Genomic DNA, 12,739 nt, shown 5'->3' with positions numbered 1-12,739 from the left:
TAGACCAAATGTAAAAAAACATTTAGAATATGAGAATTGAATCCTTTTTTTCATAAACATATTATGTTTCTCTAATACGAGTGAGCTTTATCGACTTCAAGAAGACCGTCAATGGCCTCAAACGCCAAACTCATTACTTCTTCCTTCTCCTCCACTGGAAAAAGTCGCCCAAGATCATCGATCACATTGTAACAAAGAAAAAACACAAAAAGGTACGTAAAAGAAACCTAGATTATTCGCACAAAATATTTAGAAAACTAATAAAATAATATATATTGTGATATAGACACATGGTTAATTTTTCCTAGCTGCTTGCAGTTTTGCTTCGATACAAAATTCGTTAGTCATTATAGTTTGTAGAGGATGATTGTTTATAGTTTTTGTTTTTCCAAAAACCTTTTTTTTACTCAGTCAAGATTTTCAAAGAATAGATTCCCTAGATTATAAGAAAACTAGTTTTTGTAAAACAACTGTCTTTTTAACATAAAACCAAAAGTCAAGTTTTCATAGTTTTTCTACTACATTTACGTGATTTTCATTGTTTATTTTTACAAAAAATAATTTCTACTATATTTATGCATTAATACAAGAAATTAAATAAAAATGATAATTACTATGTTTGTATTTGGAAAAACAAAAGTCAACCTTTTCTAGTATTTTGCGTAAAACGTGTTTTACATTTACTATTATTGACAATAAAAAATTAATAATCCAACAAAAACTACTAAAATAAATGTACATATAAATAATGTTTATAATCCGAGCATATATGTAAGACATTTTCTAGCTAATTTTTTAGAACATACATCTAACAATAAATGCATGTAAATATAAATTTATTTCTTTCAAGTTAGTAATTACAAATATATATATTGTTAATAACTTTTTATTTTATATTTATTTGTTTTTACAGTAGTATTTTATATTTTACTTTTTTCAGAATAAATATTATAGTACTAATAATATTTTTCTTTTCTTAATTTTAAATCAAAAACCAAAAACTAAAAGCTAAAATCTAAAACAACCATTTATGATTTTCAAAAAAAAAAACTAAAATCTACTGCAAAATCAAAAACCAAAAACTAAAAACCAAAAACCAAAAATTAAAAATTAAAATTAAAACCAAAAACCAAAATCCAAAAAGTAGAAACTAAAATCTAAAAACCAAGGAAACAATCATCACCTATATGTAATTTCTTTTGTATTATGTGTGTTTGTTGTTCTTTAATTAGTTCTTAAGAAAGACACGAGATTGTTTATTAAATTAGAACAAGACTGTTTTTTTTTAAGTTAAGCAAAAAGAAACTAGTATCATGTTTGCTTCTACTATGGACCACATCATGAGGATAAATCTACACTATTAAAAGATGAGTACACATTAGAACTAACTTCTATTTCATGTGTGATTTACAAAAAATAACATTTAAATTAAAATTATTCATATGATTTTTCATTAATCATATTTTAGTCTTTTTGTCACCCTTAATTAACATCAAAATTGTGATCATATAAACAATGTATATGTGCATTTGGAATTTATCAAATCAGAAGAAACTAAACGTACAAAGAGCTTGCTTCCCATTCCAAAATTTATCAAATCAAAGAGCTTGCTTCCCATTCTGGAGATGGAAAATGGAGTTAAGAGGTGTGGACCACCTTCTATGAGAGACTGGAGTGCTGTTGATAAGTTGAAAAAGTTTCTGATAATCTTTTACAACAGCACTCTAGTTGTTTCTGCCTCATCGAAGGTGAATTCTTACCAATGCTACGGTGAGATTGTGACGATTGAAAGAAACCTCACTGCACTGGTCAACAGCTTCGATCCAGAGTTGAAGGTGAAAGCGTCAGAGATGTTGCAGAAGTTCCACAAGTACTGGGATGGTATCAAGAGTGTGAACAAGATGCTGATCATTGCCACAGTTTTCGATCCAAGGAAGAAGATGCAATTCGCCAAGCTGTGTTTCGAGAAGCTCTATGAGAAGGACAGCTTGGAGTCTAACGCAATGCTGGAATCTGTTGGTGATCTTCTCAGGTATATGACCATTAATCCATCTATTATTACTTGTATAAATATTTGGTTTGTTTTGTGCTTAAAAGATTTTTTTTCTCAAGTCTATGTTCAAGGAGTACAACACAAGATACAGAGGGTCTGTTGCAGAAGCCTCGCAGTCAAATCACGCATCATCATCTCAGCCTCCTCCAGAGTCCCAAGATCAAGGCACAGATAGAATGGAGCTGGTGGTTGAAGATTTCGGGTATGAGAGGATGGACTGTGTGTACAAGGAACTGGTTGCTGAGAAGGGAGAGGATACAAGAGATGAACTTGATGTGTACTTGAAGGAGGCAGTTGAAACTCCTAAGCTCTTGCTTGGTGTTGAGTTCGACATTCTCTCTTGGTGGAAGGTGCACAAGATGAAGTATCCTGTGCTTGCTGAGATGGCAAGAGATCTCTTCGCCATGCAAGTTTCTTCAGTGGCATCCGAAAGTGCTTTTAGCACAAGTGGTAGGATCTTGGAGCCATATCGAAGCTGCTTGACTCATTACATGATCGAAGTTCTCATGTGCACCGAGCAATGGATGCATGCTGACATCAAGGTGAGTGAGCAAGTGACTACAAATGAGCAAATGCTTGCTGATGTGGAGATGCTTGATCGACTTCAGAAAGGTATGTATATCTCCTCTTAGTTTCTTTATACTCTGTCTTATGTAATGTATTTGCTTATGCTAAGCTCCTCTCGTATGCTTTGTTTTTATCTTGCAGAGTTTCAAGCACAGAGGCTTGATGATTGAAGCTTCAAGGTCGAACCAAGAAGTAGAAGCAGGCGGGTGAAGGTTGAAGCATGGTGTTTCAAGTTTTCTGCATTTTATTTTTATGTCTTTGAAGTTTGAATAATGTTATGGCTTTGGCTTTGTTTGGATTCTCTGAGTTTTTAAGTTCTTGATTCTATGTTATGGCATTGGTTTTCTTTGAATAATGTTATTGGGGTTTTTTATGGTTTACAATCGCTTTGTTTCTCAGTTTTTTGAACTTGTTTGCATTGCAAGTTTATAAATTATTTTGAATGGATTGGTTATATTCGCTACAAATTGGTACTCTTAAGAACCGAAGTACATTTTATACCCGATCCCGAAAGTATTCCGGGTTATACCGGTACCATGACAGTTAACCACCCCCGACCCGAACCGCATAGCCCCCGAACCGATACCGAACCGATCTTCAATATTACCCGAATGGGGCTTGTTTTTTTCACCAAGAAAACCCGAACCCGGTTTAGAAAGAACCGAAACCCGAATGGTACACCGGTTGCCCAGCCCTATTCCAAATGATAAAAAGAAACTCTATCTCTGAATAGTTGTTTGAAATGAAAAGATGATTTTTTTTTGGGTATGATGTTTGAGCCCATTGAACTAGTTTGGAGCATTAAGCCGGTTTTCAGCCCCATGCCATCATAGAAAAGACCAAGGCACTTTACAATTGTTTGGTTTGTTGGAGACGCAATTTCTAATAAATATTAAAGTTTTGAATTGAAAAATGGCTCTTGGAACCAATTTACATTCATAAAGATTATGGAAGCAATTTCAATTGAGAAAAAAAAAATTGGGCAATCAAGCTTGATTAGCCAACAAAATTTGATTAAATTCTTCAATGTCTCGAAAGCAGAACCACCATTATCTTTAGAGATACACAATTTTTTCCAAGCTATCCAGTGATTTTTTTTGCCTCTGCATTCATCCCAACAAAAACATGCCAATGCACTAATAAGTTTTTGGTAATAAAAGCTCTGATTGGTAATCATCGACTAATCGCGGAATCGCGGAAAAAATAGTTCTGATTGACTACTATCCAATATCTATATATATAAAGAAATGTTTACTCTCTCCTGGTGATGCCACGTCATCAATTCGTGCACCCAGGGAGCAACACCTGTCCCCTTGCTTTAAACGTTGCGTTCCATTTATTTGATCACGGGTTTCTTTTCTAATTCTGTTGGGCTAACTCCACAAGATCAGGCCCGTCGAACTCTACTTCACAATATGAAGTGTTAAACGTTGCGTTTTCAACAAGGATTTTCGCTGTCTCTCTCTCGCGTCTCCAAACTCCATCGACGATCCTTCGTCTTCTTCGTCCGGTGTGATATAAGACAGTAACCGATTCCTCCTCATAAAGCCATCCTTAATCAATCACACATGATCTCCATTCAATGCTACCCTGTAGAGTGCGAGGCTGTGGACGCTTCACTGTAAAAAAAAGGTACGAGTTCATGCTTTTAGAATCATCCTTCGTTCTAAACTAACAAGTAGACAAAAAGTTTGAGTCATGGCTAACGATTTGGTCTTCCTATCCTATCTACAGGCTGGACGCTCTTCCTACTATGTTCAAGTTTGCCTGCTCCGATTTTGGGAGGCCGGAAACGTCCGGCGTGGTGGAGAGCTTATGGGAGTCGTCATGCTCTTCTCGATTCTCAGTTTTTCTATTTTTGTTTATAATTTTGATTATATCTCAGGTTAATTTCTATACACACTGCCACCGTTGATTCCAGATTACAATAATTCATTGTATGTTTTGGAGTTCCTGCTGTAGATTTATGTCTGAGCCATTCCCCATGTTTTGATGTTTGATATAATGTTTTTCAAAGTTCATATTCTTACGCCTGAGAAAATTAACCTTTTCTCGCCATTAGTTTATGTTTATATATGTTTCACCATCTTGGATCCATATTACAAACTTCTTTCCTACCATATTCTTAATGTTTCATTGCTCTTATGGTGCAGGTAGATCTGAATAGAGCAGGAGCTCCTTTGCTCGAGATTGTAACTCAACCTTATATGGGAAGTGGGGTCAAAGCTGGTGGATACGCCAGTGAGATGGAATAAGATTGTAAGGTATTTGGGAGTGAGTAGAGGAATATGCAAGAAGGCTCTCCCCGCTGCGTTGTCAATATCCTCAATCCGTCCAATTGGGCATGTTAAGTTTGTCACCAAGGTTAATAAGTTAATTCTTTTTATTTGTCATTTATAGATTCTGATCTTTTTCAGTCAATGTCAACTGTTTAATTTAATTCAGCAGGAGAGAGGCATCCATCGCCGCTGTGTTAGAGAGACATAAAACAGAGCAATGCCTTTAGGATTTATTTTTCGGCACCAGTCCATCGACGTCCTCCTTAATCACACAACCACAATCAGACAGAAAATGACGGGTTGTCTTCTACAGATAATGGAAGACCACAAGAGCATAACCACTATCGTCAATGATAAACTTCGCACCATCACCACCTTTCTCCCCTGCGAAGTCGTTCATGTCTTCTCATAGATGTTACACCAAGAGTATCCTGATGTCATCAGGATTCATGTTCACGAACCCTTCGTCTCAGATCTCAGGTAGTCGGGTTCGTGGGATAAGCCTCTCTTTACATCAGTTTCAGTGAAAGAGAAGTGTTGTATCGTTCCAATAGGTGTAACTCATCTACATGCCAAGTAAAGGTTAGTAACTTAATATCCCAAACTAATCTTATTAATCTAAATCTTAGAAATTTAAACAATCATATTTTCATAAATGGTAATTTGAAAAAACAGAAAATCTAGAATGGAAAGAGTGATCAGGGTTCCTACCGTGAGCAGCAAGATGGCAGACATTCCAGCAAATGAGTATTCATGGAGAAAATATGGTCAAAACCAATCAAAGGCTCTCCTTTCCTTGGTTAGTCTTCTGCATTCGTTTCTGTTCTTTTGATATTATTGTCTCTTTGTTTCGTCCGTATTAGAATCCTTAATAGATTCGATTTTCTATTTCTATAATAAGTGTATTGGCTTATATTATATTTTGATGATTCTGTTGCTCACAAGGAATATGAGAGATGAGAGATTGGTGACAAATATACACATTGATTGATATGCAATATATATATTATATATATATATATTATATGATTGTGGTTCACGCCATACTTTGGGATGATTATGCTTAGAGGTTGTCTTTTTCTAAATGCATATGGGACACATTTCTATATCAACAAAGACCGTGTAGCTAGCCAAAACTTCCTTGAATATTAAGTATTTGCCTCAAGATTTTACAAGCAGCCAGTTATCATACTAATGTCCCTTGCCTTTGACCATTTATATTCATCAGGATGTGCATCAATAAGGAGGGCTCAAGCTGTTCTGCAACCAAATATGGGGGTGTCCATAAATTTGAAAGTCTAACCGTCGCTGAGCTTAAGGCGTACGTACTAAATTCATAGCCACATGAGGTACTAGACCTCATTCCCTGCTTTGTAAGTCATTTACACCCCCCTCTTATATTTTTGATGTGCTGGGAGATGATAATATCCTGGTGATGACTTGCTTGGACCTGGAGCGGTGAAAATTAACCCTACTGATGGGTTTATAATTGGATCCCCTGAGAAACAGCTGAGGGAGATGCTACTGGAATGCTTGACAGATTAGAAAAGCGATGATATGTTTTCACTTGAAGTTGATCACGGAAAGGCTTTCCAAAGACGAGATTCACATTCTTTGAGAAGTATTCAAGATTGTAGATAATGAGAAGAGCGGGAGAGTAACTTATAAGAAACTCAAAAAGCGTTCTTGAGATATTGGCAATAATCTTACAACTTGGATATCAATAGCCTGCCACAATGCTTGGATCCCTAGCTATTGCAGGTCTGGTTTCTTAAACAAATCCCATCAAAAGTTTTGATTTTATATCTTATCCTCGGTCTAATAATCTAAAACTTTTTAAACAAGCTGTTTTGATCAATGGATTCTACTTGCAACATCTTTCTCATAGCTGTTTTGATGATTTGAGTAAGTGGCTTAGTTTTTTGTTACTTGGTCAATAGCATCTTCTTCTGCGATCATAAGCTAAAGCTATGACCTTATGTGATTTATATTTGTTTTCGCATTATTTTCAGTGGGTCCATTTGATTAAGGGAAATTAAATTTGGAGCTTGACGGTTGAATGATACATTAGTTTGGTTTTGAGGACCAATCAGACACTGTCACACTTCTTTGCAACGTCTGAGGAATCACAAAGGAAGACTAGAAATCTGAAGTTTGGCAGTAAAATCTAGGATGCTGCAAAGAATCTTTCTGATGTTCTCTTTCTGCTCTTAACATGTTAGCCGGATAATATTGTGTGTATGATGAGTATCTTATTGTTGACAAGTGATAACATTTACTTGGGATAATGCTTTTTTTCCTTCGCCGCTTTATACCTTTTGTAAAGTTATATGATATTTAGTTCTACCAAGTACCAAATACGAAAAGACGAAGAATGTCAAGAGGAAGTAGAGATCTGGTAGACTTGAGCATTAGCCTAAAGAAGAAAAAAAGCAGAAAATCCACCCGAAACCGTCAACATAACATAGAATGAAAAACAACTTTAATAGAACTCATAGTTGTAACCCAAGCCCAAATTTAGTAGCCAATATCTACAAAACTTGACACTTGGTTAAACAACAAATCTGGTAGTATAAGAAGGTAAGACCTCCACAATTGTCTTAACCAAATAATATATAATACATATTAAAAATTAAAAATTAAAGTATTATTCAAAATCTCGCATGAAAGAACCATATTAAAATAATATAACTAAAACAAAAAACAAATAGATTAAGAGTATACAGTATTTATATTATTAACAATATAACTAAGACAAACAACAAAATAGACTAAAACAAATAACAAAATAATTATCTGTTGGTCTCTTTTTAGTCTATATGTAGATGTAAAAAAAGTATACTATTTGACCCATAACCTTAGTCTGGATAACAAAAACAACACTGATTTTTTCGAAAATACGAAGATTTGGCTCCTGACGTAGCCACCGTTAGCTATTGTGGCCAAGAAATGTATTGTTGCAGTGCCGGCCACGGCAGAAGATGATATTCTAAATATCAGTCATGAGATTGAATTGGCGAAACAGAGGAAATATCCCTAAATCTCTCTGAATCTCTAAGTAGTTCGCGTGATGTATATTCATTTCTCTTCGTGTATAAGATTCTGCGGCTTAGTAGAAAGGAGCAAGATAATCTCTTGCTAATAACCTGAAGCAACTTCAAGTGGTCTCATCAACAAAAAACATCGTTGTCTTTTTTTCTCTCCAATATATGCAGCCCACGTGATTTTAATAAACATCAAAAATCTACATTTGCAACTTTTCACAATATTTAGCTATGTTTTTCCCGACAAATCTTATAAATTATGTTTAAGTTTGAACTTTTAACTTAAGGTTATTTTTCTTCCAAGTCATTCAAGTACTTATTGCTCTGTTTCTAACAAATATACATAAATTTTTTTAACATTTATAAATAATGAAATGTGGCAGAAGACCCATATGTCAATGATGTTTTCACTTTTAATATGCAAACCATATGTTAATGATGTTTTGACTTTTTAGAAACAGAAATGAGAAACCACATATATGAGAATATAACAACGTAGCTACCATAACTGGAGAGAATGGAAACTATATGAAAAAGTGGAATTAGGGGAAGTTGTTACCTACGTCATTTTCATTTTAAATTTTGTGCAGTTCCAGTAAAGTCCACTACTATTTACTCTGTTTTTTTCTTCATGTAGTTTGAAAACACAGTTAATAACGACATATCGTCTTTAATTTAAAGAGTGATGGGAAGGTTAAAGTATGACTTTCATTAGGAAAAAACTATAACATTTTAATTAAAACATACACAGACCAAGCTACACACACTAATAAAATGTTGTTTTGGCTTAGATAATATAAGTTTTTCATTAACATATTTCTCTCGCATGATCATTGCATAATTATATACATATGAAGAACATCATTAATCCTATTATATTAGACTGTTCTTCGATGGTTACTGTCATTAACTCAATCCAAAAATATTTATTAAAAATAACAAAATTATCTCTGAATTTCTTTTTTCATTTTTTCTTTGAAACTGACCAAATTCTATTTATTTTCTGTTTGTTTATAATATCGTTATCAACCTATAACCTATAGTTTTCTCAAAATGCTTCATAAAATTAATATAAATTCATAAAAAAAAAAATAATAAGTTCCCGCCCGTAGGGCGGGCTAACCCTAGTCTATTTATATAAAGAAATGTTCACTCTCTCCTCACAGCGCCACGTCACTAATTAGCTTAACCTCGGATCGACACGTGTCTCATATCTCTATACGCTGCGTTTGATTTTTTGGGCCTCAGTTATCAATTTTCCGGCCTTTGTGTTTTTCTGAAACTCAGCACGAAATGATTAGGGTTCATGTTCTTCTTCCTTCTCTGAAACTAACGATAGAGATTCAAGGTAACAACAATGGAGTTTAGAGATGTTAAATCAACATTAGGCGTCACTGTTTGAATCTTCAATCCCGACGTTAGGGTTCATACTATTTCTGAAACCAAAAGTGTTGATCTTCGTTCTCTGTATCAACAATGGAGATTCGAGATACCAACTATGGAGTTTCGAGCTGTTCAATTGGCATTAATCTTTGTGTAAATCTTCAATTCCAACGTTTTGGCTTCCGTTCTAATCAATTGAAACGGTACAAGCTATGGATTCATCGCATTTATCATACTTCTTTATTTCATCAACACAAGTCGACCACGATCTAACATTGAATGCGGCTTATCCCTTTCCAAGGCGGTGTCTGTACTCCTATAAAAGGTAAGCCTTCTTTCTTGAACATCATCCTCTCAACTAAGAAAACTTACTTTCTCTAAAATGGCCAACTCATCAATCCTTCTTTTCGGTTTGAATGGGGCCGATGTTCTTCCACTGAATTATGGCAAGCCAGGAACTTCAAACGCAGTGATGAGCTTATGATGGTGGATATATATGTTCTTACTGGATTCAAAGGTGATTGTGTTCTTAAACTCATGTAACATGTTCATATCAATATATAAAAGTATTTTGGCGTGTATTATTAACATTGTCAAGCTGTTTTACTCAGATCCTTATTAAGGTAAGACTCCTGTTCATCGTCTTCTTAATGTAGATGGAGAGGAAGATAAGGAGAAGCATTCGTCTGCAGTGCCAACAGGTGGAGATGACAGGTTTCAGGAGTTGTCTGCTGGCCGAAGCAGGTATACACTCTTTTGACTATGTTTTGCTTTTCCACAATCTTCTTCATTGTAATTGCTTTTATTGGAGAGGTGAATACAGCGAGAGGTGGAGTTTTTGCATTTGGGTTTACTGAGATTGATTTAGTCAAGTTCATGGTATTGGCGACAGGAAAAATAAAAAATTCTGAATACTATCTAGCTCTTACTGCTAACCTTCTGTCAATTCACAGTAATGTTGATTGATATACTCCTTATTTTGGTTTTCAAAGGTGAGGGCAGGGTGGAAGGAGATCATGGGGATCTGGAGATGAAAGAAAATGGGGACATGACAATTACGAGGAGATGAATACTGAGGAAAAAAACATCATGATGTACAGCTTCCCTTTGTACTTTTTAAGATCGTTTTAGATCCCTCTATCTATTTCTTTATGTATATGTGAATATGTTTTTTTTTTGTTATTTATATGTTTTATGGTTGCACTTTGTAAATTCAGCAGAAGGCTTCGAGAGGCGGATTCAGAGGCCGTGGTTGAGGTAGGGGACAAGGGCGTGGATACAGTAGAGGGAGAAAGAAGCTCTAACGCAGCATCCAGAAATGGACATCAAATTTTTTTCCTAAAGCTACCACTCGAGGGGGAGAGCCCAAAGAAGATGAGGTTCCTCTTAGCAAAGGCAGTCAAGCACATTGCAGCAAACCGTAAGTTCTGTCATTTGTTTTTAAATAGTTGAGTGAAGGTTTTATCTTTAATATGACACCACGACTCATCGCGTTCACCATCTGCCCCTGCTCAAACTGGGAATGAGGATGCCCATACCAAAAAGAACGTAGTTGTTTCTAGAGCAAAGCAGAGAAACGAAGAGATTTCACACTAGAAACATTGTTCAAGCTTTCATTTCATCCTTGGTAATTTGCCATCCTATTTTTAGCTGTCTTCCTCGCTCCGTTTGTGAGTATTAAGGTTAGTTCAGGGAGAATTGTGCATAAGCATGCTGAAGGATTCGTGACAGATTGAGTGAATTTTCATAAATGAGTTTTTACACAAGAAAATAAACAAATCGTGAGTACGTTTATAATGTCGAGATGCGATAAGATCATGAAATTGTTCTCATGACTCCTTATAAGTTTCAATATTTGTGTTCGCAGTTTTGTTCTTTATTATCATTTTGTTATACTACTTATTTTATTTATCTTTTCTTCTTCCAGTTTGTATTTTCAGTTTCTCTCGAGTTATAATGGTTTTCATATTTTTATAAAAGACTAATGTTGGATGGAAACAAAATAAAACAAGAAGGAAAATTTGCTAAAATTAGAATTGCATCCATACATCATTTCATGGAGTTATAATAACCAAACTTCACTTTTATTTGACAAATTATAAAAATATAATAACCAAATTTAAACGTTATTTGACAAATTATAATTAAGAGTATAAGAGAAACAAATATATGCCTTTGGTGCAACTTTGAAACCGGTATATACATTTTAATACTACAGATGAAAGATGACGTTTTTTCATAATTTAATCAAAAAAGGTGTAGCAAAATGATACTACTAAAAGTAAATGATAAAGTTTATTTTCATAATTACATCAAAATATGTTAGCTCATAGTGTGGGAGTACAATTTTTTTTTAAACAAAATTAATTGAATTTAACAAATACCAAAGTCGGATTACAAGTTCAGCATTAAAATTTAATAGTTGTACAGTTTGGAAGTATGCAATTAAACCAATAGCGCAAGAATTATGCAAAATTTGTTATGTACCAAAGAACATAATCCAATAAATTTAAAAATATATTTCAAAAATATATTTGAAAAACTATCAAATTGTGCGCGAAGTGCAGGTCTCCTCTACAATCATTAAAAGAAAATAAAATATATACAAATAACGATCTACAATATAGGTAAATACATTGTAAAATCAAGATGAACAAATGCTGGTGTTATATTTCCTGCTCGAGGTACATAAGAAGCTTCAAAGAACTGTCTCTTTTTTTTGTCAACGCTTCAAAGAACTATCTCATATTTTACTTGCATGTCCTACAACAATACAAGCGTTATTGGAGTGCTTTGGTAGATCGGATCATCTTTTTGAAAATTCTCACATATAATCATCATTTTTTACATCCCGCCCGTAGGGCGGGTCGGTCCTAGTTTTTAATAAAAAGAATCACAGAATTTTTGGATGTGATAGGTTACTATCCAGTATTTTTAATAAAATGATTGGCTAATATCCAGTATTTTTAATATTGTTTATCTATTTGGATGTGAAAGATTCTTTTTTTTTTCTTCTTTTTCAAAATTTTGTGTAGTCTCTGTATGTGAAGAAGAAGTCAGATTCAGTTATATTGTTTATCTATTTGGGTGTGTTTAATTAATCTGTATCCGCGGAAAAAATAGTTTCAATTGGTAATAAAAACTCCAATTGGCTACTCTCCCGTATTTTTAATTGTAAAACTCTATGTAATAATAATTTTCCTTTTATAAAATCTAAAAAGAATCGTAAAATAATATTTTATAATAATAATTTTCTTTTTCTAAATCTTTTTTAAATCATAAACAAAAGATAATTATATCGTGTCACAATCTAAAAAAATTATTAACATATATCGCGATCATGTTAATTAGCAACTTTAAAATACCAACCTTTATATAATAAAATTTATGTTTCCAAACAATTTCTAAAGATA

The 12,739-nt window shown here is 34.0% G+C and overlaps 1 protein-coding gene and 1 long non-coding RNA gene across 3 annotated transcripts; both read left to right on the top strand.

Moving 5' to 3' along the window:
• Positions 1 to 1,625: 1,625 nt before the first annotated feature.
• On the top strand, positions 1,626 to 2,790 carry LOC108851248 (zinc finger BED domain-containing protein RICESLEEPER 2-like). The gene is made up of 3 exons (XM_018624653.1): positions 1,626 to 2,032; positions 2,139 to 2,665; positions 2,762 to 2,790. The coding sequence occupies exons 1-3, from the start codon at positions 1,626 to 1,628 to the stop codon at positions 2,788 to 2,790; spliced, it is 963 nt and encodes a 320-aa protein (XP_018480155.1).
• A 2,782-nt stretch (positions 2,791 to 5,572) lies between these two features.
• LOC130510822 (uncharacterized) lies at positions 5,573 to 7,222 on the top strand. 2 transcript variants are annotated; one of them, XR_008944585.1, is made up of 4 exons: positions 5,573 to 5,698; positions 6,128 to 6,272; positions 6,409 to 6,660; positions 6,912 to 7,222. It is a non-coding gene; the product is annotated as an uncharacterized LOC130510822 (long non-coding RNA). The 2 variants fall into 2 exon arrangements; XR_008944584.1 differs by having other exon boundaries at positions 6,128 to 6,660.
• Positions 7,223 to 12,739: the final 5,517 nt, after the last annotated feature.

This window comes from Raphanus sativus, chromosome 4, assembly GCF_000801105.2.
Source record: "Raphanus sativus cultivar WK10039 chromosome 4, ASM80110v3, whole genome shotgun sequence".
NCBI classification, from domain to species: Eukaryota; Viridiplantae; Streptophyta; class Magnoliopsida; order Brassicales; family Brassicaceae; genus Raphanus; species Raphanus sativus.
This window is presented reverse-complemented; position numbering and strand designations above follow the sequence as displayed.